This window comes from Theileria equi (assembly GCF_000342415.1).
Source record: "Theileria equi strain WA chromosome 4 map unlocalized gcontig_1105316255041, whole genome shotgun sequence".
Lineage (NCBI taxonomy): Eukaryota > Apicomplexa > Aconoidasida > Piroplasmida > Theileriidae > Theileria > Theileria equi.
Window position 1 is genome coordinate 818191 of NW_004668225.1, and position 25217 is coordinate 843407.

Below are 25217 nucleotides of genomic sequence, written 5' to 3' on the forward strand. Positions count from 1 at the left end.
ACCATTGCAACCTTCCAGGAGAACGGACCGACCCTGGAATTACGATTTATCCTATTAACTTTTCTGGAAGGAATCAGAAAAATAAAAATGGCGAGAGAAGCGGAACCCACCAGGGCCGGCTCTAATGGAGATATACACCACAGGTAAAATCCTAGGCCAACTCAATGGTCATGTGTTTATGGAGAAACAAGTACTTGGAGGAGAAACAGGGGAACAAGATGGAAAAGGTAGATGAATGGGAAGAAAAGAACAGAGCGACGTGATCACCAATGAAACATGTCTAGGAACCACTCACAATACATGTAGATTCCACAGATTTATAATCTGTATAGATATTCGTTAGACTCATTGTGACACCTTGGAGATGCTTCCATGTACCCCTAGTCCATGCAGGATCGAGGGGAATGAGTCTTCACTTGTCTCTCATGCAGGATACACACCTGTATAACAATGCGCTTGTCTCTAGACCAGGTGCTCATTCATTCTGCCTAGTATAAACTATGCATTAAAAACCTTACGATAGACCACCTAGCTTTTGTATACGGTGGCGATTAAAACTATACGTCGATATTGTGGTACAGAATGCAAGTGTCTGGTCATTCTGTGTATGCGGGTCTCTGTGGCCCCAATGTGAGACGGAAAGCCACAGGAGTGATGTGCGCCTCTAGCTCTGCTCTTTGACAGATTTTACTACATTAGTGACAAGTGTTTACAACTTTTGTGTGATGTGTTTAGCTATAGGATTCTCCTTTCGGAGAGTGAAACCATCAATAAATCATGTATCTTCCTCCTTGTGACCCTCACCAGCAGGTGCAGAAAAGTCCTTCATTGAGTGAAGTTTACGCTCGAAGTATCTCTTGTCCACATTCTTCCACAGGCTACCATTCTTTTCAAAACAAAAGGTCTCATCTCCAGCACCTCTTGTATAGACACTAAGAAGAGAAGAGTATCCTTCCCTGGAAAAGAGGTAGGCACCCATACATTCTTCTTTAGTGTCCGTAGCAGTCCAAAGGGTATCCCTGTTATCCACTATGGCTACTAGAGAACATCCATCCTTGGGAACAAACGCCTTGTGACTCACTCCATGAATCTGATCATCAGCTAGAGAGAATAAGGAAGGGTCAGGATTAGAGAGGTCAAGAGTGATTCCTAGTCGTGTAACGAGTTTAGGTGCAACATTACGGAAGTTAGTCTGAACAACCACTGCTGAGTCCTCTTTAGGTTGAGCCTTGGAAGGAACCTGTGAAGGTTTTGCTCTCTTTATTTCATTAAATTTCTTATCATAGTCCTTCTCAGAAATGCTCTTCCATTGCCCATCAGCGTTCTTCTCAAAATACTTATACCACCTTGAAGATGCCTTACCAACCACAGTAAGTTCTAGTAATTCCATAGATCCCTTCTTATACAATATACAGGATAGACAATAACTTTCATATCCACCAAACATTGTTTCCATTCCCTTTCTAGAACTATGCACTTGAGCCTTCCATAATTCCTTATTGCCATTCTTAACCTTGATAGGAACATGACCAGGTTCAGGATAAAAGTGTCTAGTTGTAACTCCCAGGAGGCCAACCTCAAAGATGCTACATTTATCGGTATCCTTAGAAGCAGAGATATCAATTTCAAAGTCTGATTTCCATTCTGCAGGATCCCTTAAGCTCTTCATCTTATCTTCGCTATCATTACAAGATACCCATCTGCCATCCTTGAGTTCAAGATAGGTTTCCTTAGAAGTTCCAGATGAAGTCGATGCAACAAGAATAAGTTCAGGTTTACCATCATGGTTAAGATATGCCTCGGCATATCCAAATGTTTCTTCCTCTTCAGCTATCCAGACAGTCTCACTGCCATTCATGAGTTTGGATACAGAAACACCTTTATTAGGGACAACAAGTCTTATCGCGTTACCGGCAAAAGAATAATTGAAGAACTTGCACTGTTTTTTGTCTAACGCTGAGATGTCAATTACTCCTGGAAGAAAAGGAACATTTGGAAATTCATTGGAGCTTCCTTGCGCTACTTGTACATAGACATCATCGTCATCATCTTTATTACAAAGTTTTCCATTTATCTTCTTCCATAAACACTGGAGCATACAGCAGGCACTACAGAATCTCGCCAGGAATAGCATCCATAGCAGTGCCAAAATCCTCATCCCCTCCAACGACCATTTCCTAGAAAACTGGCCACCAATTTCAATTAATGGGCCATTTTCCCCTCATTCTTCCTATAGCCCAGGGGTGATACGCAGAGGAATAATACAGCGGATGCTCAAGACCCCATTGAATGGCCAAGGAATGGATCATTACACTCTCTATGATTCTCCCAAACAATACATCCATCATTCCCGTAACTTTACTATTTGAGGCGACTTGTTTACCCCGTAATGTCCACATATTCCAGTCTCCGATACTCCCTGGACACCGTCCATCCTTTTCATTCCATCAATAATTCCTATTACCAGCCCATTTAGTGACCCTATGGATGGCTACTGTGGGCAACTGGCAAAGGAGCAAACATATAGGCACTACCCTGGAGCATTGAACCGAGACAAATTGCAAGCAACAAGAGACTCCGATTCCTGTGAAGCACATTTCTCAAAAACATCTACACCCTTATTGGATACTATTAAAACGTTTCTTATTCATGTGACTTTCAAACATGTCCAGTTCCTCTACAAACTGATGCTCACCTCTTATCTCGTGATTATCCGCATATCTGGATAGAATTATAATCCTTGGCTGTTCCACTCCTCCCTCCCAGGTGACTTCTCTGTTCAATAGTCCATCAGTCCTGCTCTCCACAATGTATCCATTGTACTTTACTACGCCAAGTACGACTTCATCTTGCATCCTTTCCTGAATGGTAAACTTTGTGGGAATAGTCTCCAAATTTTCTGGCGTATCCATGGTAGCCCTTCCATTTGCTACATCCTCATTGTGCTTTTGCCAATTAACTAGAAGCTCGGCATTAACAACATCGGTAGGGGTCTGATAGAATACATCCAGTTCCAGAGGAATCCTCTGAATCTTTGTATAGTGTAAATCAGTGGGATATCTCAGAAACTCCAAAACATTAGCTTTTAACTTGCCAGTATAACCCTTGTATCTGTCCAAAATTCGAATGTACTTGGCTCCATCTTTTCTAGGTACAACCAGGACGTATCTACTTGTATTCCTGGGATCCCCGGGGATGATCAGCTCCTGTCCATCAAACACGTCACCAATAGCATACTGAGACCTATTTCCTATCCTCATAGCATAATAAATACCTCCAGGGAATTCCGTGGATGGGACGTTCCGAATGAAATACCCAGGCTCTTCAGAAATGTCTATAGTAAACAGAGTCTTTTTTCCCGTCGGAGTTGCATTTGTCTCACCAATAAAGATGAGAAACAGAATGAATAGCATATGAGTTGTCCAAAGTAACATCATTTTTGAGAAATTATAATGAATACATGGCGGGAATAAGCATGGCTAGTGATGGACAAGTAGCTATCCATCATAGGGTGCTGCAGGAAGTTTTTTAGTCCATTTTATAATGCAACTTAATGGTTATGTAATGTCTCCAAACTCAGCATTATCATGCTAGGTTTCAGCATAAGATACTCCCACTGTATCCATCATAAAAATTATGGGTCTCAATTTACCTAGACCCATGTCCAGTACTACTGGGTTGCCTCCATTAATCTCTCCTCATCAGAGTCGTACAACCCTTCATCCATACTCAACATGATACTCCTTACGATCCATAAGATATACTTGTCTAACCCAAGGGTCTCCTTTAGAACGTTTGAATGCCCACCAAGTCCGGTAAGAGTACCAGATACAACACCAACTCCAGTCAGGACAGTAGGGATAGATTTGTCATAAGATTCCCAAAAAGAAGAGTTAGTTTGAGGTTTAGGGCCTGGAGAAAAGCCAAGACCATGAGTTCCTTGACCAGGGCCTGAGGCTTCAAGTCTTTCAGCTTTAGTAACAGGTTCAGCAGTAAGTTCTTCGGTGGGAGCTTCAGGTCCAGTTTCTTTAGGAAGAAGAGGGATAGTCTCATGGATTTCAACAGGAGTAAGAGTAGGAGAAGCTTCTTTAGGAGTAGTAGTTGGGAGGAGTGAGGCAAAGTGTTGGATAGTAACGGAATTACCTTCTAATCCAGATAAGGGTTGAGTATAACTACATAGTACAGGAGGAATATTAGTACCAACAGTAAGCTCAGGAGGTGGCGGTCTAGAACCTGTGGCTCCAGGAAGAAGAGTATGAATAGTAGAGCCACCTAGTACTTCAAATCCATCAAGATATACTCTAGATGGATCAGCAATAATATGTTTTAACCTTTCACCATCTATAGCATCTTCAGCCATTTGAGCCACTGGAGTACCTTGTAGGAGAATCTTGGTTTCAGACTCTGTATCAGAAAGTTGGTCAGTTAAGTCAGCTGCTGGGACCTCTTCACGTTGAGCTCCATTATTTCCTTCAGTAGATTGCGAGTCATCAGGATTTTCGGAAACAGGATCATCTTCTTCCTCATCATCTGAGTCATCCTCAGTTTGTGATTTTTGTTTAGCTTCTTGGCCCAATTCTTTCTTTAGTTCTTGAAGTTTTTTCTCCAGCTCAAACTTACCACCCTTTTTGCAATGGTTATTGGACCACCTATAAGTATATCCATTCCCAGTGCTAACACAGACTATAAAAGGTCTTTCAGTAGCAGTGTTACCAGGAGCACACTCTAGAAAAAATACTAGTACATCTTTAACATCCCAGATTGGAAAGGATCCTGTCGGAATATCAATTGGAGAAGATCCATTAGTGAAACTTGTGATGGTAAAGTTTTCTCCTTTATTGCCATAGGTGTGTCTCCAAGCAGTATATCCGCTTAGACCGCGTAGAGGGTAAGCGGAAACTGTTACTTTACCAGGACAGTCCTTATTAGGACATTCTCCACTACAATACTTGTTAGTATACTCTCCAATATGTTCAGCAACATCTATGATCACTGGTTTGAAAACTTGGCACTGTAGCTCGTGAAGTTTTTCCCTAGATACAGGTCCTGTGCCTATCGGTATCCATTTTTTATTATTTTCATCGCCTTTGTTTCCATAGTAAACTTTCGTAGTTCCAACACCTATTCCCGCAATTCCTACAGAAACCTCTAACATAAGAGGTTTCTTACGCTTCTTGTCTTCATTCCAGTAGAAAACAGAAAGATCTCCGGTTATATCATTGAGTATAAGGGGATTTCCACTATAATCATCTTCAAGAGTAACATTTTCATATATAACGGAGTTTTCCTTAGTCTTGTATGTGTACTCATATTGGGTATACCCAGAAAGATCAGCTTTCGTCTCAGACCTAACTGTGACATTGGCCTTACCACACGGACAGCTATAGTTTTTTGCCTTGTAAATGTCAACGATATGAAGGTTGTGGAGAGAGCATGTGAGATCCTTTAGCTTCTGTACTAAATCACTACTAGCAGGATCCTTGTTATTTTTAGGATATTCATTCTCTACCCCTGGAATTCTTTTCCATGTCAGGTTATCTCCATTAGTACCAGTATTTTCATACCAGTAGTAGCTACCACCACTATCTTCGCTAGCTTTACTTTGCACTCTGAGGACTAGAGGAACTCTTATAGTTGTCTTGCCATCATCATGTTCAAAGGAGTAGTAAGTTGTTACTTCAAATATCTCATGGTGTTCATCGGAAAATGAAGTAGATGCCTTACTTTCGCTATTTTTAATGTTAAGGTGCTGATTACCATAGTTAAGATTTGCTATCAATGGTTCAATTCTTCTATTCCAATGTATACAATATCTGTAGCTTGTCTCTTTTCCATAAGTATCTTTGAGAGTTCCTTCTTCTACCTCAATTCGACCATCACTCTGACAGATACATTTATTTTTACCACTTTTGCCATTATGACATTTGTACTTGATATCTACGCCTTCTGGAGACATCCATAAGGCTACCTTCCTAACTTCTCACCCTAGTTACCTCAAAATTATGTTGCAGTAGTATCTCAATGCAATACTGTCTAGTCATTCATCCTCTCTAACAACTAGCTCACCGTCAGAGAGACTATCCACAGAACAAGATGAACAACTATCAATACAGTCGTCAGTAGAAATTAGTTCGTCTATCCAATCACAAACTTCCACAGAGTCCATAACACAGTCCACCCATGACCAACTCATTCATCTACCAAGGATTACACAGGCTCCCTGTGGTCGCTCAGGCTCACTACTCTGTAGTTCGCATCCCTCATTCTTCGGGACATCCTCCTTCCAGTCGGATAGTCTTTCGCTCTGCTCAAGACTCATTACACACACCTTCTAGGTACCCCTGCAAATTTCCCCGCGATTGTACCTCTTGCCAATACTCTCATCCTCCATTTGGCAGTGTATTCCTTTTCGATACATGTCCTGGTGTAACCTCTCTAGACCTCTAGCCACCTTTGCAAACCTCGTCAGTTGGCGTCTAGGGACTGTGTGCCTTCTTGGGCGGCCAGATCCGCTAGATGGCCATATCGGCAGCTCAGGTTGAGGCTCACGCCTCATTCGGTGGTCTTGGGGAGCGAGGGGTTTGTTGGCGGCGTAAATTGTCCCTGCTGGGCCCATCTCGTCTAACGACGACGCGCGCCTTCATGTGTGTTTGGGTCCCCACAAACGTGGCCAATTTCCTACCTTTGCCGTTGGCCCATTCACAAAATCTACTCAATCGGTAGTTGAGCCTTTTGCGTAACTATGTGTTAATACTTTGACCTTGTCATATTCCACGTTTATACGAAAAAATGTCTACAGTGGCCCCGGAAACGACTTCCCTCGGTGCCGCCGCAAAGCAGGACCCTTCAGGTGCGAAGAAAGGAGGTCCGAAGCCTCACTCCGAAGCTTCCCAGGACGGACCTCACGAACCAGCCAAGGACCGTAAAGTACCAAAGGGAGGACCCAAAAAACCACCACGTCAACCCAGACCGGAAGAAATCCCATTCAAAATACAAATTGATGAAAAATCCAAAAATATTGCGCGGCTACAAGCAGAACTTGCAGCAATCAACCGCCAAATCTACGATAACAAAGAGGGAAGCTCCGATAATGACGAGAGAAGCGTCATCAAGAGCAAACTCGATGAAATACAGTCAAGAATCAACTCTTTGGACCTCAAAAGAAATGAATATCTTGATGAACTAGATACAAAACAAAAGGATATCCGTAAAAAGTCAAAGTCGCTAACTGAAATGAAAATGAGCATTGGATTCAAGTCCGAGGAAGAAATCAACCACCAAATCAGACTACTTGAAGGACTCATGATGACCTCATCACTCTCTCTCAAGGAAGAGAAGCAGATGATGGCCCAATTGCAACAGTTGAGGGCATCCAAACTATCATTTGAACGCATCCACCGTCTGGAGTCCCAACAAAGCAAGGACACACTTGATGGCATAATCTCATGCGTCAAGAGCAATTTGGACAGTCTTAGAGAAGAAATGGCTGTACTTCGCAAGGCTAAGCGCGAGGAGTCTCAGAAACTCTTTACTCTTAATGAAAATAAAAAGAAGACCATGGATAACATGAAGGAACATTTTGACGCCAAGGCACGCATCAGCAAGGAGATCCAGGAGGAAATCCAAGCCAAGCAAAGACTGATTAAGGAGCTCGAAGAGCTCAATAACGAGTACTATGCCAAGCAAAAGGCCTTGCACTTGGCAAGAGTAAAGAAGCAACAAGAGGATCGCGAGAGAAGAAGCCTCGAAAATGAGGTTAGGAGCCTATCCAACCAACTTGAGAACTGCGACTTTCTTCCTCACGACAAGGAGGTTAAGCTCTTGCAACAGATACTCGTCTTTATTGACAAGTTGGAGGAAACCCATGTATCTGGTCCAGCCTCCACAGCTGCTCCTCTAGATGCCACCAGCGCCTCATCTGTGCCAACTGAAACATCTCTAAATGGAACCACTGCTACCAGGGTCATTCCAAAGAAGGAAAGGGATGAATATTTTATTACACCAAAGGCTGGCAAGAAGGAAAGAAAGAGCAAGGACAAGAGCAAGAGCTTTAAGTTGGACATGGTCACTCTATCCTATTTTGAATCCGCTGGAGTTGAACCACCCACATCAGTAGATGGCATTGCCGGATGCAAACTCAAGGTACAAGAAAAACTAGACTTTTTCCTCAAGGAACGCGCAAAGTGCAACGTGGATGAACTCAAGGAAAAGTTACAAGCCAGACTTGAAGCCGCCACCAAAAAGCTCGAAGAAGTCTACAAGGACAGAGCACCCAAGGGACCCGAATAAAAGTCCAATAGCAATCGTGCCACCATGGTACATGCAGTAATTCATTGATGTGCATAAATTATCCGACTGTAATGCCTAGCATGAAAGGAGGATGAGCCCGAGCGACTATAAGGAGCTCTATGGCGACCAAAGGGAGCCTAAGGAAGGGTAGGATTCTCAGTGTACAGGCATGACTTCTGGATCCAGAGGAATAAAGGACTAGGGTGAGCGTAGTGTTCGGCATGAGTGGAGCAATGCTCAGTACGATTGAAATTATGGGAGTGATGATTGGCCATAAACATAGATTCCGCAACGAGAGGACCACTTGACACTGATTACGTCTCAATTCTTCCTCATTCTCCACGGCCAAAGTGTGACTTTAGCAAGATGAGACAAGCATATATTCCCACTTCATGGTACGTGGATCGTCATACTTGAAAATCCAAACATTAAAGCAGATATTACGAGGAAGAATTCGACCAAAGAGGTTTTATGACCCACATGATCTCAACTCATTCTCCATTCTTGGCCCTTTCCTCCGGGAATGGAAACTTAATATTGACGTACAGGCTCAGTTTCATCATTCTAAACCTTTTGTAAAAGCTACAAAAATGATTACAGCCCTGTATACTTCTCTTCCTTTTCCAAGACCCCATAGATAAATCGTTTCTTCTCTGACTAGTCGACGTCTTAACCACAATGAGGATAGGGTATATAGCATACATCCTATCACTTGTTGGATTCTGTGTTTGTGGCCCTGGATATGCCGGTCTTCAAGGGGTCAACCAGTCCGATGAGCACGACTCTACAAATTCCTCTTTGACATATTCCGCGCCATCTAGAGATATTTCTAAGTTTGTAAAGCCGGAAAATCCTCCAAAGTACTTTGCAATCGACATTGACGGTACGCTGCTTGCCAAGAACAAGGAGGGATGGGAGCGGAACATTGAGGCTTTTGCCAAGGCCAGGGAGATGGGCTACACGCCGTTCCTGTGCACTGGAAACTCCTTTGGCAGGTCCATGTCGAAGCTCGGCCAGGAGTTTATCGAAAGGACGGGCTACAAGGGCTACCCTGGAGTCTATCTGCATGGGATACAAATATACGATAGTGACGGAAATCGACTCAAACCAAAGTATAACGTACCAACATTTTTACTCTGGATAAAATCAGCAATTTTAGTGGAGATCATGGGTCGGTTTATCTGCAGTACGTTCATGGGAAAGTGGCTGAGTAACAGCGTGTGTAGCATCAATAAAGCTACCGGGATTAAAGATCTCATGAAGCCTCTTGGAGTTCCTCCAGAGCAGTGCGGGTTCATCGGAAATGACTGGAATGATATCCAAGCCATGGACTTTTGCGATATCTCGTTTGCAGTTGGAAATGCGCCAGACTATGTCAAGAAGCATGCAAAGGTCGTCCTAGACAAAACCTGTGACGAGGGAGCAGTTGCAGAGGCCCTTCAACTCACATATGGGTTCTGACTGCTGTATCATGTAAAACATTGTTATTGTACTGTACATGCCTAGTAGACCATACATCCAAGACAGGAGTGACCACTTTATCTACCAGAATGAGGCGGAACTGAGCATATCTAAAGGGCGTTGCACGAGTTTCATTCTCCTTGACTCCACACTTTCCTCCTCCATTAAAACAAGAGCTTTATGGTACAGAGGTCCGAGTATCTTTGGTCTCACGTTTCCCAATCTGCGGAATCTCCATCTCATGCATTCTTTCCGCCAGGAGTGTTCCTCATTCTGAGCACACATTTGGGTGTACAAGACAGTTACTATGAGTTTGTATACATTACATGCATCCGCTAATGTCTAGGGACTCGCTCCTTATACGAAACTGGGAGACAGATGCACAGGCCCCTGTGCATGCTACGAGTCATAATGGGTAAAGGGGTGGTTCTAAACCCAAATTTGTCCCATTAATGAATGGGTTTTTTCCGGCAAAAAGTACGGAGAGCTCCCTGATGGCACAGCTCTAGATTCTGAATCTAAAAACCCATTTACCATTGGCATGCCCGAGGAAATAAGAGGCCAAATGGGCACTTGTGAACACTACGGTACAGTTACCATGAGCATTAGCAAGGAGGTACCCATAGAGTATGCGCAAAATAGAACGAGGTGAGCTCTATGGAGCTGCAAAACCTGGAAATCCCTCAGCGGTCCAAACTCCCACTGTGGCACCAGTGGAGAGATTCAGAGAGATAACCGTCATGAGGTAGACTTTACAGCAGTGTTCCATTCTCCTTAACGGGAAGCGAGTCTCCTAACAATCTGTAGGATGGTAAAGCACCGTGAAACACCTACCACAGCGTGGTGAGAGTTTGAATTCTAGGAGACTCCAGGAACGTCCATCCCGCAAAATTCCAGCTATACATCGCCTGTGAGGACGGGATGCCAGCATACTTGTGAGATAAAGCCTCTGAGTGCGCCAGAAGAGAGCACTTGGACAAGAGCATACGGAAGCTCTATAAACAGAGAATTTCAGCAAGGTAGTACAAAACGAGGCCAACTTTGCTCATACACTGGAGGAATCTTGAACGATTCTGCGCTCGATAACATTCTCTTCCTCGTGTCTAGCTCTGGAATCCAGGAGGATTCTCCGCAAAATCCTCCCTTCTGCAGAGATCCATCAGCTCTCATATGCCCAAAATTCCAATGCAAGTTTAAGTGGTCGATAATCTCTGCATTTTATTGCCTAATAGGCTCATTCTTCCTGGATTCCATTCCGCGGTACCCCAGATGGCTGATGGGCAACTTCTTCCTCTTGCAATTTCTTCCTGAGGTAAAAGGCCATAGAAAATGACAGGAGGATGAACTTTCTCGCGCTACTCTGCATAATATTCCTATCTAGACTCTGTGGTTCGACTGGTCCTCAAAATCCCGGGAGGAGCGACTCCATCAGGTCTCTGGAATTGCAAATAGACGCCTCGCTATTCTCGACTGATAGGTTGGACGATAACGGCATTCCAGTCTTGAAATGTGTAGCACGGGCGAACACGCGCTCATACAGCTTCCACTGCGGACCAGAGACCATCTGGACCGGCAATGGAGAAGACGTTTGTACGTCGGCTCTGATGTACATTGAGGGTGGGAAACCGGTTCTGGTAACGTTACAGGTTAAGAATGATGATAATGAAGGGGTCGTCTTCCTCTATCACACTGGAGATGAATGGATACAAGACGGTGATCGGCATAGACTAAAGCTCAAGGAACTGCAAGGCATTGCCCAAGCAAAAGCCCACATTGAAAAGAGTCGATACGAATCGCCATGGGAGCCTGGAACTGTCGACATCTCCAGCTTTGACTACCCTAACTACAGGGTGATTGATGTGGACATTGACGGAGTCCCGTCCAGAATCCTCATGATGAACCCAGGCACAACCGTAACAAGAATTGTAGATGGTGGCACTGAAGTTTGGAAGGACGTATCGCCCGGTGTCAACTGTTTGTACTGCATACAACACCTGCAGAATAACGAACCAAAGATGATGAGCATTGTGGTATGCAAGCCAGATGGCCTCTTCCAGGTCTTTAGAGAGTATAAAAAGACAGCAGGTACATTAAGCAAGATTGGTATTGGCGATAAAAGGGGATGGAATCCGTCTGGAAATGATTATCTCGACCGAGTTTCTACCCTAAAAGTTGACTCTGGAACTCCTTCCAGGATCCCTATAGATATTTCTTCAGACGAGGATACCGAGAAGTTCAAGATTATAAGGTACGAACAGTATGGCGTTACTGTCAAATTCTTTGTGGCGAGGCCGGGCTATATTATAGACAAGGTGATGGATGGCACGAATGATAAATGGGCTGTCAAGGACGGTTACCTATGCTTTATGTGCGAAGTACACACCAAGAATAATTACTCGCTGGTAAGAACACATTTAAAACATGACAAGATTGTTGGATACCTCTCCATGGAAAAGAAGAAAGGTGAATGGAAGAACCTTAGTGCCTGGGAACACACTTTGAGATTTAATCAATTGTATAAAAAAGGTGCCAATGCTGTTAAAAGAGAGACTACTCCTGTAAATGCGCCGCCGTACATTCTAGATTTGGTAAACCCAGATAAGAAAAAGACGGACTTGGATGGGAATACAAACGGGGGAGTTGATTGCAAAACGTTTGCTCCAAAGGATGGTCATCGTATCTCCTCTGTTGTAGAGAATGGAACTCCTATTTGGACGGCTTCTGGAAATAGTGAAAGGTGTGAATACGTGACTTGGCTATCAAAGGACAAGTCGAATTTTCTTGCCTTGGATATTCAAGAATGCAGTGGTGCCAAGACTAAACATTTCGAAAAGGTCGGTAGAGCATGGACTTGCATTACATCCAAGACATTCACCGTTAAAGTAAAGGCGATAATGGAAGTGGGTGGTGAATATGGATCTCCGCGAAAACCGCTAAATACGACTCCCTGCATTCTTGATTTGGATAATCCGGACGAATCAACGATTGGTTTCCACAGAGAGATGACTTCTGGAGTGAACATTAGCAGATATTTCCCTACGGACGGCTACCATATATCCTCGATTAAAAAGGGAAAGGTGCCAGTTTGGATTTGTCTTGATGGTGAAAAGTGCGAATATGTAACTGTGTCCTCGAAAGGCGATTCTATTCTGGTTAGTCTAGACGTTAGCGGCGCGAAAAAGGAGTACCTGGAGCTGACTGGCGGATCATGGAAAGAAATTACAAAAGAAGACTACGATGCCAAATGCAAGGCAATGGCAAATGTTTCTACCGAAAGCCCTAGAGTGAAGAGTATGCCTACTGGTTATCATTCCAAAATGAAGGACGTTTCTACCGAGAACTCTAGAGTGAAGAATGTGCCTACTAATGATCATTCCAGAACGAAGGATGTTTCTACTGATAAGCCTAGAGTGAAGAATGTATCCACCGACCATCTCAGAGTGAAGGATATACTTGCTGACAAGCGTTCTAAAAGGGAAAGTGTGCCTACCGAGAACCTTAGGGCTGCTCCAGTTAAGAATTCCAGAATTCCTCTCTCAGAAGAATCTACAGCATCTCTCAGTAGATTCTCCAAAGAGGTCAATTGGGAAGAGAGGATGCCATTCACGAGCTTGCCTAGTGGCCCAATTACCATGGATGTTGCCAACCTATGCTCTCAAAACTACAACCACTTTGACTATATCTACGACGATAACTACATTAGGCTCTTTATACCAAATGAGGGCGTGACTGTCGCCAAGTTGGTGGATGGAGAACATTTTATATGGATGGCTAGACCTGATGAAAGGTTTGAGTTTGCCAAGGCATACATCAATGAGAGCAACAAGCCTGTGCTCCTGGTTATTAACAAGAGCGACATGTTTGGAATTAGCCACTTACGTTACAGAAAGACTTGGACAAAATGGATGGCATGCCAAGACTACAGCAATGAACTGGACAAGCTCAAGGTTCCCGTAGAAACAACTAGAAAATTTTTCATTGACCTGGAGGATGAGGAGGATACGGAAGAATGCATAGTATTCAAAGAACGACTTCTCAGGGTCCTTACAAGACACTTTTTTCCAAAGCCTGGATGTCTTGCCAAGGGGATCATTCACAATGGAGTTACGGTATGGGCTGCCGCCGAACATGAAAAGTGCATTGCTTGCGATTTTTATCCCAGGAGGAAGGAAAACTCACTCCTCGTTGTCATTATTAAAACTGACAGAAAAGAGTACAAGTACTTTGAACTTGTGGGCAAGGTGTGGACTCCAATTACGAGCTGTGAATTCTCCGAGAGGATACGATACGTGAACAGATTGTCCGTAAACGTCGATACATTGCTCTTTTCTGTAAAGGAGTCTTGCTCCAACGGGATACCAATTCTGCATTGCATGTCCAAGGGAGAAAAAATATCTGAATTCGTCTGCGCTTCAGAGACTATTTGGAAGGGCACAGGGAATGACAGCTGTCTCAATGCACTGGTTTACTTCCTGGGAGATGAGCCCAGGGTGGTTGTCTTAAAGGTTATAGAGAATACCAGAGAGGTCGTGCTTTATCTGTACAAGAACGGCGACGAATGGGAAAATGACAAGGCTGGTGCTAAGGCCATGCTGGAGCAACTAGAGAAGACGTACGGATACACCATGCAAAAACCTGATGAGCCTCTAGAGGTAGGGGAAAAGGTCGCAGTGCATGCCACAGTGACTGACGAGAACCAGAGGCTCAATTTCTCTGGAAATGTTGACATCGAGGATGTCCTCGGACAAGAGATTTTTAATTGTAGAGAAACTTCCAATTATAATAAATCTGCCGTTAGAGCGAGATACGGCAGAATAAATTGCTCCCAACAGCTAGAAAAGTTGGATGAATATAGCGATATTGGTCGCTCTGAAAGCGATGCACTGTGGAATGAGATTGTGCATGCGCTCAATGGAGGCAATGTTGAAATTGAATCTCCAATTGGTGGTAAGAAAAAGGCGGAGGATCTTGAACAAGACGTCCCTTACAACGGTCTGGATGAGATTATCAACTGGTCGCACTCAGAGGATTGGTCCATGGAACAAATTTATGTGGAACCTAGGGATAATTTTACATATTATCCCTCAAATCTCATGATCCCTGATAAGGGTCCGAGTGGTAAATGTGCCATGAAGAATAAGATGATAACACCTCTCTTCTTTCCAACATTTAACAGCGGAAGCATCATCAATGTCTCAAAGTATAATCCAACCTTCTACAACCTTTACGATTACTACCTTGACGATGTGATCACGAGGCTAATTGTTCCTTGGAGTGGGACCAAGATGACAAGCCTGAGTTACGGTAGAGATGTCATATGGAATGCAGGGGAAGGAGAGAGTTTGGTCTATGCCACGATCCATCTGAGGGAGACTGTACCAGTCCTGGTCTACATTTTAAAAAACAGTCCCTCTGCGAATAAAACTGAGACGATTATGAACAACGGCTTTGAATGGAGGCCAATAGGAAACTACATGGCTGCATTAAAGAAGTTCCCTAGACCTAATATAGCCAAATTGGACTTTGCCATGGATCTCACCTACCCGGACAATGGCAAGGTAAAGGTCTTTGACACGGTCCTTGACGGAATAAAGACTCGACTGTTCGTTCCAAGGCTGGGATTCCGCGCCGACCTGGTTAATCATGGCGGTACCATCCTTTGGAGGTCCCCAGAGTATGAGTATGCAAGGGTAAAGTCTCGGTGGAGGGTCGTCCTTGTGAGGGCCTACCTGAGGGGCGATACCTGCTTCCTCGTCAAGATGACATTAAAGGAAAGGCGTGGCTCATTCAGCTCCATCAACTACATCCATTTGAACGGTCGATGGATTGAAGTCAGCCAGCGCGAGTCCGAAAGAGCAAAGTGGGCACTTAGGACTTTTGGAGATGTGCGGGAATGGCCCACTAGACATTTTTAAAACATGCACCCTTGGTGCCTTGAAATGTAGTTGTATCTCCAACTCACTCTGTGGAGATGATAATTTTTCTCATGCATGCTACGTGGACTTTATGGAGTGGGTGCTTTGGGTGTATCTAGGATGCATTCAGGAGGTGGACTCTGCCCTGCATGAATGTCTTAATTTGCTACTCTATCGTTATCCATAGCATTACATGTATCCCCTACACTCTTTACCATTCCTCAGTCACTCTGTAGCCGTGTATACCATACACAGCCTCCGTAGAGCCCCTAATGGATGCCTTTTAGCGAGGTAATGAATGAGCAAGAGAAATGGAATCTGAGCTTGCTAGAGCATCCCGCGACCTATAGAGGCTGAAACGGTCGTACATTACGGTGGAATTCACACCTCCTAATCATTCATGCCTCACCAAGAGGCATCCATTCATTCCGTAGCTACCATTAGTACCGGGTGACTGGATGGGTTCCATCCCTACTAACACCATTCCCGGTCCATTCTAGAGCTATGGAACGCCATCAAAACGAGATGCTGTGGATAGTCACCCGGTGGGCACCGAGTGTGTGGGAGGAAGAGAACGTCCATACAGCAGGCACATGTGCGAGAAGAAGGACAAATTTCGCATTTTCATTCCTCCTAGAATGTTTCCCTTTGGAGAATCCGTACACATTTCTATTCCTGTGCTCCTGCGAGGTTTGAGGAAGGAACAAGTTCCCTCGCATTTTGGCCGGAAACCCCGAGATTCCGCGGCATGAATGATGGTATGAGCACTCATCAAGCGCATTCCCCTTGAGATGTGACTGTAGAGCCACCAATAATCTCCTGGGAACGACGAAAAGGGCCAAAAATGCCGAGCGAGTTTACACACCAACACCCCATGACCGTCGCCTTCATTCTTCAATTTTTTCAATGAATGCCCTGGCAGTTTTGTCATTTATACTATGGATCCATAAGTCGCTTTCCATTTACCCCGTTCTAGAGGAAGAAGTAGGATTTGTCCGAGGAGGAATAGAGAATGCAAACTCGAACTATTCCTACCCTCAAAATCTAAAGGGGAGAATCCCTCCTACCCTGTCGAGCTACGGTAAGTCTATTGACATCCAATAAAAACCTCTAGGCTATCCGGAAGAAAATGTGCAATGGACTGTAGACCAGTCTTCGGGGTTTACAAAGACTCCCTATGGAACCATCAACTATCCAACTTACTGGGAAAATTCTGAAAGTAAACACGTACCGCAAGAGCATGAATACGAGGTGTGTACCCTAGACAGGGCGACGAGAATTAGAGGTGCCTCTGAACCCACGATCAAGAGAGAAGATATTGAATGTGTTCTTTGTACCGTTGGGAATGGAATAAAGACTGGCGTAAGTTACGCCATAGAAACTGGTAAGGCTGTTGTCGAGTGCGTTAAGCCGTACGTTTGCGATTTCGTGGAGGCCGGCGTACGGCATGCATCGAATTTTCTGGAAGAAAAAGCTCCAACTTTGCATGAGGGATTAACCTACGCTGCTCCTATAGTCAAGGGCGTCGTAAAGGGCACGGCCAAAGTAACTGCAAAAGTAGCAACTGCCGCCACAAACTACGCCGTGGAGAAAGCGCCCGCAGTCGGAGAGGCGATCATTGATGTAACTACAGATGCACTCAATTACGTTTGTGACGCCGTTCCTGTTGTCAAGGATAAGATCATTAGCGGAGCAACTAATGCAGTGGATAGTACAAAAGACTACATTGCAGAAAAGGCACCCATTGTTAGGGACAAGATTCTAGATGGAGCGGCTTTTGCCATGGATAATGCAAAGGTTTATATTGCTGAGAAGGCTCCAGTCGTTAGAGATAGGATTTTAGATGGAGCCAATTTTGCTGTAGAAAGTACAAAAGACTACATTGCAGAAAAGGCACCCATCTTCACAGATAAAATCGTAAGTGGAGCCAACTGCGCAGTGTATAGTGCCAGAGATTACATTTCAGAAAATGTGCCAGTCGTGGCAGGGAAAGTTTTGGGAGGAATAAACTACACCGGCAAAGTTCCATATACAGTTGTGCCAACTGCTCCTCCAATGTACCTTGATGTCCAGAATACCGGAACATACGCTCCACCGAGCTACAGGCGTGAGACCGGTGTGCCAGGTCTCTCCTATGGGAAACCAGTTCCAAGGAATGCGCGTAAAGCCTCGCATGACCTGATCGACGAGATGGATTATCTGTTTGACGATAGTGATCCTGGACCCTGGTAGTTTTATCCCCCCGTACTTAGCAGTGATTTAAGTTTTGAATGCAGTTGTTATAATTTCTAATGTAGCATTTACGTGGTACTATCTGTTCTTTTATATCCCAGCGACTTCATGGATGTTGCTACCAAAATACTTTGCCAATCCAGAATCTGTGAGTTCATAAAACAAGATTTGTAGGCCCGGATGGTATCACCTAAAGAACTAGGTACCTCTGGATCTAAAGGTAATCCTGGTACTAGCTCTAATTCCAGTGACTCTAGTGACAGTAAAGAAGCTACTCAATGTGATACTGCTCAACATGGTAGTGGTAATGATGATAGTGTTGATCCGAGTGTTTCCGTTGAGCAATCCCAGTCTAGACTCGTTCTGTCACCCTTGACTCAGTGGTAGTCTTGATGCTGTGAGATAGGAAGACTGCTGGCTCAGTATGGTACCTTTGAAACAAGAGTATGTAGGCTCATTGTAGAGACCCCTTAAGGCAAAATCTACCAACTTTGTCTACAGCAAACATGCGGTATATTCCCATGGTGACCCTTGATGTCCGGGGTAGCTAAGATGCTGTATTTTTAATAACCAAAGTATCGCTAGGGATCTAAAAATTTTCTTTGGATACCTTTAAAAGATCCATTGTTTCCATAAGGGTGCCAGGGTTTAAACTTTGCCACTAAATGAGATGGATGTATTCCTGAGACTGTCCATTCTGCTCACTATATTGTCCACCAGGGCCATTCTTGCTACCCCCGTGAATGAATATTCCACCATAGAAACTCCATCAAACGTTGAAGAGGAACAACATGTAAACGAAAAGACTCCAATATACCTCAACCTTTCCAGGGGAATTCCGAGCAAAATCAGGGTGGAAGGAGTTGCAAGGATTTTTGGTGCCAATCACTACATGGTTAGGCCAGAATATTATGAGACCCACAGAATTGGTGAGGTAAAGGATGGAGTTGAAGTCCTCTTTGACGACAACGCTCGGATTTTGGAGAGAGTAGTTTACTTTTGCAGAGAAGACGATGGAACTAACATTGCCCGTGCCATAGATTTTTGTACAATGGATGATGGAAGCATAGTCACAGAAACTAGTGAACTTGTAAAGAAGCCTGGATCTATCAACTATGTGCCATTAGTGAGATACCCTATAGACATTGATGTATTAACCCAAAAGAACACAAGCACAGTACGAGTCCAAGGAGACTTGAGAAGCCAAGCAACATTCAAACTGCTTGATAGAATGACAAATCATGCATACATTGGCATAGTAAAGTGCGGTGGACAGATTGTGCATAAAGCTTTGAGTAATGACATTTTCGTGAGAGATATAACATTTAATTCACTTGGAAAGGAGCCAACTATTTTGGTAAAAACTTATATGAAGGACGGAGTTTGCATACACTCGAAATATCAATTTTCATATGATAAAATGCGGTTTAGACTCGTGCATGAAGACACTAGAGACTACACATAAGGATGCCAAATGCAAATCCAAGGCAATAAATGTAGCTTCAATGTTATACATGTTGTCATTGTTTTCTCGCATATGTAAATGTTTGGTAAGAATAGTGAATTATGAGCCTCAATGGAGATGAAGAGATGGCAAGAATCCAAAAGTTGTCATGGATGAGTAGTGTAGTACCTTATGTAATAATGGTTCATAAGAGTATATGCATACTCAATATGGTACATTCTTTAAACACTATAGGATATCCATTTATAACCCAAGGATCTCCTCTAGAACGTTTGAATGCCCACCAACCAAGTCCAGTAAGACCGCCAGCTCCGGTAAGGGTACCAGATGATATACCAGAGATGGACCATATGCCAAGACCAGTAGCAACAGTTTCAGCACCAAATTTAGCAGGTTGAGATTCATCAGTAGTGGGAGGTTCAGTAGCACGAGATGTAGGAAGTTCTTCAGGAGATTTACATTTACCACCCAGTTTATTGAGTAGTTCTTTGATCTTTTCATGATCTTCTGGTCCAATGTTAGATAATTCTGGTTCTGCAAGTTCCCATTCACCAGTACTATTAGAATCTTTACTAGTATTTTTGTACCAGTGATGTTTTCCATTAGTGTTGTAGTAAAATAGTAGGGGCTTGGCAAGTTCCTGCCCACAAAAGTAAGCTTTAACCTCATCCACATTAAGAATAGGAGTAGTATAACTTGCAGAAATTCCAGTTAGAGGTGTTTTATCATTCTTAAAAGATACTATATGAAACTTTCCATTACCAGATGAGGAGGTATTTAGAGTGTGAGTGTATACAGTATAACTTCCAAGAAATTTACCAGATTCATCATCTTTCTTAACTTGCATTCTATCATTACCATGTTGAGGATCCAAGGTCAGTTTATCAGTATCATTACAGGCATCATAAATAATGTCCCTATGACTTACATCTATTACAACTGCATCGTTTAGTTTACAATTGAGAAGATGGAGTTTCTTCCTGAGAGTAGCTGGTTCTTTAAACTCTCTACCCGGATCAGAAGGATGTTCAACTTCTTTCCACTCAGTATTATTAGTAAGATATTCACCCTTATTCTCATACCATTTTTCACTTCCACCATAGAGAATAACTTTGATGAGCAGGGGCCTACTTTCATCCTTCTTGTCAGGGTTATTCTCCAGAGCAGTCCAGTAGAATACTGACACCTGATTGACCTTACTCATAGGTAAATTACCGATTCCATGAGTAGGCTTTCCATTATAGTTCACCTGTTTGAGCGTGAGAGGATTTTGCGCTGTACTGTCTACAGTATGTTGGTACTTGGTAAAACTAGGTGGATTATTCCTAACACCAGTGACAAGAATCTTTCCGCTGGGACTTGTATCAGTATACGAATGATAAACATGTCCTAAGGAATCCCTCTGATAAACGTCAATGGTAACAGATGGAGGTTTGCAAGAGCTCTGTAGAGCGTCCAAGAGATTAACTATATCTCCATAGTCGGAGTCTTTCTTATTTTCTCCATTCAAAGTAGCAGCAGATTTCCAAGTACCTCCTCTATCATCACTCTTAAACCACTTATCCTTGTAATTAGGGGTATTAGAGTCTATGTAAAGCAGAAGAGGATTCCCACGGCAGAAATAGACAATGACCTTTTTAACATCTAGAACAGGTGTTAGTAGGCCATCAAGTGTTCCATCCCGTCCACTTGTAAACTCTGATATGTGAAATGTATGAGTGCTGCCTGGGTTTCCAGTATAAACTTTCTCATTTGGCCTGTGTTCAAAGGCTCTGTATCTTCCTAGGTTCTTCTCACCTACCTCCTTTACAGAGACTTTCCTATGAATATGAGAATGTCGATGACCACAATAGTTACCACGTGTCCTGCTAACATCTATGTTCACTACGTTGTTTATATTGCAGTTTAGAAGCTCAAGTTTATTTTCCAATTCCATTGGCCTTAGAGGAAATCCTGGTGGAGTCCATAACTTCCACTTACTGTTGTCAGTAGGTGATGTACTAACGTTCTCATAGTAAATACTCTTCTCTAATCTTCCAGGTTCCTGAGTAGTAATTTTGACGAGAAGAGGTCTACCTCTCTTATCTGGAATATCCTTCCTTGCAGGATCCTCCAAAACACACCAGTAGAAAACCGAAACACTGGTAACGTACTTTAGAGATTTTGTGGAGGTTATAATAGCATCAATTATACTAGTCTGGTAGTTTACATTCTGGAGTGTAAAGTAGCTAGTACTCCCGGATATTGTGTGAGTGTACTCAGTAAAACCAGATGCACCAACAACCTCACCGCCATTTACAGTAATCCATCTTCCAAAATCATCTCCATAGGCGTATGTATTCCCTATAGTTCTGTTATAAATGTTGATAGTTACTTCAGGTGGCCTACATATACTCTCAAGAGTGTCCAAAAAATCAACAACTGCGTTATCAAAGCATTCCTTTCCATTAAGTTTATTAACTAGTGTCCATTCAGTACCACTGTCAGGTTTCTTAAACCAGCGTTCTCCCTGATCGGAATTTGGTAAATAAATGAGAAGTGGATTATTCACCGATTTCCCGGAAGAACGAATAGCATTGACTTCGCCCTTGCAAAAATAAACAATAACTTTATTAGCATCCATTATAGGTAAGTGCAGTCCACTTAGTGTTATAGGAGTTTTCCCATTGGTAAAACCAGATATGTTAAACTTATGAGGAGATTTGCCTCCAGTATAAGCATCGGAATTCGGAGTATGAGCATAAGCAACATAGTTTCCAAGATATTTATAAGAACCTAGTATCTCACTAACCTTAACTTTTTTTGTTGAATGAGAAACTTTATCATTATGGCAGTAGTCTCCGGTCTCTGTAACATCTATTTGAACAACATCGTTGATCTCGCAATTTAGCAAGGTGAGCTTCTGGAGGAGTTGGTATTCACTAAGTTTACTTCCTTTAGGCAGATAATCGCCTGTAATGTCTTTCCACTCGTTATTTTTACTATTCTCATAATACTTGTAGTTTCCAGTGCTGTCCTGTATTTCAACTAGGAGAGCCATATCTAGTCTATGCTGCCAGTAATAAGCAGAAACTGAAGTTACCTTAGGTATGTTCTGAGCTCCGCTCACAGTTACATCCTGATCATCTAATACTGCTAGTAGTGTGAACGGTTTTCCTGTAGAGTCTGTATGTTCATACTTGAGGAAGTCTATGCTAGGTTCATTAGCACTCTTGACAGTAATTTGCCTACCCCCAGTAGGATCTGTATAAGTAGTAGTAGTAGTAATAGCACCTCCACTAGGTGGTTTTACACTAAGCTTAATGGTTACTTGTGGTGGACTACGACTGCTACTAGAAGACTCAGATCCTCTTCCACTACTTCCAGAACTACGGCTACCACTACTTGAAAATGCTCCTTGTCCAGCAGCTGACTGACCGTATTGGGTATAATGTGTTTGCCGTTGAAGAGCTTCTGTTCGTTCCTTTATTGCTTTTTCCTCTTCTTGTCGAAGCTGTTTTTCCTCATCAGCCTGTTGTTCAGGATTACCGGAGCAGTCATCTGTCAAGTTAGTACAGCTACATTCTGTGAGTACTGTTTTTAGTCTCTTCCACTTCGCACAACTGGGTCCATCATTTATATCATTAGGGTTTATAACACTAAGCTTTGGGTTCCACCTCCATTGACCATTATACCTTTTATACCAACCTCTTGCTGTAGGGTTTTCACTGTCAACGTAAATAAGAAGTGGAGTTTCTCCTGCACAGTAGAAGGCATAAACGCTTCTTACACCATCTATTGGAAATGGGAGTCCGCTTATTTTACTCCTTGCATTATCTCTACTATCATTATAATAGATACCCGCCAAGTTCAAACTAGGAGTAGTAATAGAGTGTTTGTAGTATGAAATCTTTGTCTGACCACTTACTTTGATCTCTCCTTTCCTAACAAGAATCCTACCATCACCTTTATGATCACTGCAACAATATGGTTTTTGACTACTAGCGTGGGTCTCTGATGTACCCCTGGTAAGATTTATTGTAACATTGTTATGTTGTTTGCATAGTACCTCATCTAGTTTCTCGGAAAGCTTTGCAGTTGGTTTAGGATCATCTCCTCGACCATAATCATAGAAACCAGTGCCACTACCAACTTCTCCCCAGTTATTACCATTTGAATCTTGACTTTCATACCATTTGGACTCAGTCCTACCCTGTTTTATAAACTCAACTAGAAGGGGTACTTGACTACTACCTAGATAAGAGTAAAGCATTATTGTGTCAATTGGATAAGTGGGAGGAGAAATAGTGATGGGTTTGCCTCGCAAAGTCACCCTAGATATTTTTGTATCCTTATTTCGATCACCGATACCATTGATATTGTACCCTACAACAGTATATTCACTTCCTGGAGGATTTTGTGAATGTGGAATAGTAACCCGTTCTATCGTTCTGGTGTTTTTCATACAAGTAGCTTGAGTGTTTTTAAGGTGAGATCCAGATTCTGAATTTTCTATGTTAAATACGATAGCATTGTTCTTTTGGCAGTTATGCTCATCAAGCGCTTCTTGTTCACTCAGAGCAGATACTGGACCGTGCAGCCAATCATTACTTTTACTATAGTATTTAGTTTTGGGGTTACCATTTTTCGTTGTAATTCCAAGTAGGATAGGGTTACTAGGTTCCCCGTTCCAAAAGTAGACAGACACCTCTGTGACATCAGGTATCGGTACTCCTGATCCTACGGTTGCTCTTATAGTACCTAAATTGCCTAAATTTCTACTTAGCTTGAATGTACTTCCATCTGGAACCCTGTGAACAAATTTAGTAAAGTTAGTGACATTATCAATATTAGTTACCTTTTTGGCCTTTAGGTTGGATATTCCATTCTTACCGCATTTACATTTTGAATCTTCCTTTTCATCATCACACCTTTTGCTTATATCGAGCTGTAACTCTCCGCTCATCCTCCATATTCAGAGATAGTGTGCTTATTCAAAACTCTGAGATCCATGAGTGTCTCAATGCGACCAAAGGGAGCACATTCTCTTAACTACTCCCTAGACAACCATAGATTCATCCTCCCTCACAACTAGCTCACTGTGTAGCCGTATGGAACATCCTAGTATTTAGTGGACTACATTAGTCCATGAGAGAGCCTCTTAAAGAGTCTACTGGAGTAAGAGCAACTGACAATTCAGACTCATATACTGCGTATACTCGCCACTTCTCCTCTATTTGCTTAGCTCATAGAGTCTTTATCACTCTTTCATTCGTTACGCTCATTCCATAGTGATCCACTCCCTAGTCTCCGACGTCGGTAGGTCACCTGTTTCAGTACTCCTTACAGTCGTACTTGCACAGTGAGAAATCCTGCTCTTCCTTAGGCTCCAAGAGGTCGCCAAAACTCATCCTCCCTATGGTCGGATAGTCGCTCAGGCTCACTACTCCGTAGTTCGCATTATGCCAAGTAACTGGAGCCCAGGGCGCCTCCCTTCTACGCGGAAAATTCCTCGCTGGTCGTCCTTCTAGGTACCCCTTAATCTCTCCTGTATATTTACCCTTTATTTCGTCACTTTTTAAATCAAATTCTACATTTTGATTTACATTTCCCTTGGCTTGGTTCACACACCCACCTGCCCACTTGTGGCTGACCGCACACTTCCACTTTACATCCAAAATGGCGACTGCTAACCCTGGGAGTACGGTAAGTTTATCATTATCCATAATTATCCGCGGATTGTCTGTGACATTCGTACACATTTGATCTTTTCTCGGTTTTTGCATACTTGTGTCAATTTTGCGTTTCATGACTCTGTTTGAGTTTGTATGCGCGTTCATCTGCCTTAAATGTCTTGTCTTTGTGACTGGTGGTCA

General features: G+C 43.0%; 9 protein-coding genes across 9 annotated transcripts; 5 read left to right on the forward strand and 4 right to left on the reverse strand.

The window, feature by feature from the left end:
• Nucleotides 1–529: 529 nt before the first annotated feature.
• BEWA_048350 (signal peptide containing protein) lies at nt 530–2212 on the reverse strand. Its single transcript, XM_004831763.1, has one exon. The coding sequence runs from the start codon at nt 2156–2158 to the stop codon at nt 776–778; it is 1383 nt and encodes a 460-aa protein (XP_004831820.1). The 5' UTR covers nt 2159–2212; the 3' UTR covers nt 530–775.
• Nucleotides 2213–2618: 406 nt separating this feature from the next.
• Nucleotides 2619–3260, reverse strand: BEWA_048360 (hypothetical protein; the record flags this gene model as incomplete). Its single annotated transcript, XM_004831764.1, has 1 exon — nt 2619–3260. One exon carries the CDS (start codon nt 3258–3260, stop codon nt 2619–2621), a length of 642 nt encoding a protein of 213 aa, XP_004831821.1.
• Nucleotides 3261–3670: 410 nt separating this feature from the next.
• BEWA_048370 (hypothetical protein) lies at nt 3671–5956 on the reverse strand (the record flags this gene model as incomplete). The annotated part of the gene is made up of 1 exon (XM_004831765.1): nt 3671–5956. The coding sequence occupies one exon, from the start codon at nt 5954–5956 to the stop codon at nt 3671–3673; it is 2286 nt and encodes a 761-aa protein (XP_004831822.1).
• Nucleotides 5957–6789: 833 nt separating this feature from the next.
• Nucleotides 6790–8289, forward strand: BEWA_048380 (conserved hypothetical protein; the record flags this gene model as incomplete). The annotated part of the gene is made up of 1 exon (XM_004831766.1): nt 6790–8289. One exon carries the CDS (start codon nt 6790–6792, stop codon nt 8287–8289), a length of 1500 nt encoding a protein of 499 aa, XP_004831823.1.
• A 659-nt stretch (nt 8290–8948) lies between these two features.
• BEWA_048390 (haloacid dehalogenase-like hydrolase family member protein) lies at nt 8949–9750 on the forward strand (the record flags this gene model as incomplete). The annotated part of the gene is made up of 1 exon (XM_004831767.1): nt 8949–9750. Exon 1 carries the CDS (start codon nt 8968–8970, stop codon nt 9748–9750), a length of 783 nt encoding a protein of 260 aa, XP_004831824.1. The 5' UTR covers nt 8949–8967.
• A 1340-nt stretch (nt 9751–11090) lies between these two features.
• On the forward strand, nt 11091–15665 carry BEWA_048400 (hypothetical protein; the record flags this gene model as incomplete). The annotated part of the gene is made up of 1 exon (XM_004831768.1): nt 11091–15665. The coding sequence occupies one exon, from the start codon at nt 11091–11093 to the stop codon at nt 15663–15665; it is 4575 nt and encodes a 1524-aa protein (XP_004831825.1).
• A 906-nt stretch (nt 15666–16571) lies between these two features.
• On the forward strand, nt 16572–17963 carry BEWA_048410 (signal peptide containing protein; the record flags this gene model as incomplete). Its single annotated transcript, XM_004831769.1, has 2 exons — nt 16572–16746; nt 16780–17963. The coding sequence occupies 2 exons, from the start codon at nt 16572–16574 to the stop codon at nt 17895–17897; spliced, it is 1293 nt and encodes a 430-aa protein (XP_004831826.1). The 3' UTR covers nt 17898–17963.
• A 604-nt stretch (nt 17964–18567) lies between these two features.
• BEWA_048420 (signal peptide containing protein) lies at nt 18568–19362 on the forward strand (the record flags this gene model as incomplete). The annotated part of the gene is made up of 1 exon (XM_004831770.1): nt 18568–19362. One exon carries the CDS (start codon nt 18568–18570, stop codon nt 19360–19362), a length of 795 nt encoding a protein of 264 aa, XP_004831827.1.
• A 184-nt stretch (nt 19363–19546) lies between these two features.
• Nucleotides 19547–24307, reverse strand: BEWA_048430 (hypothetical protein; the record flags this gene model as incomplete). Its single annotated transcript, XM_004831771.1, has 1 exon — nt 19547–24307. The coding sequence occupies one exon, from the start codon at nt 24305–24307 to the stop codon at nt 19547–19549; it is 4761 nt and encodes a 1586-aa protein (XP_004831828.1).
• Between the last annotated feature and the right edge of the window lie 910 nt (nt 24308–25217).

What these genes read in the sequence shown, in the direction of transcription:
- BEWA_048350 (XM_004831763.1), bottom strand. Translation starts at nt 2,158, where the DNA reads ATGAGGATTTTGGCACTGCTATGGATGCTATTCCTGGCGAGATTCTGT.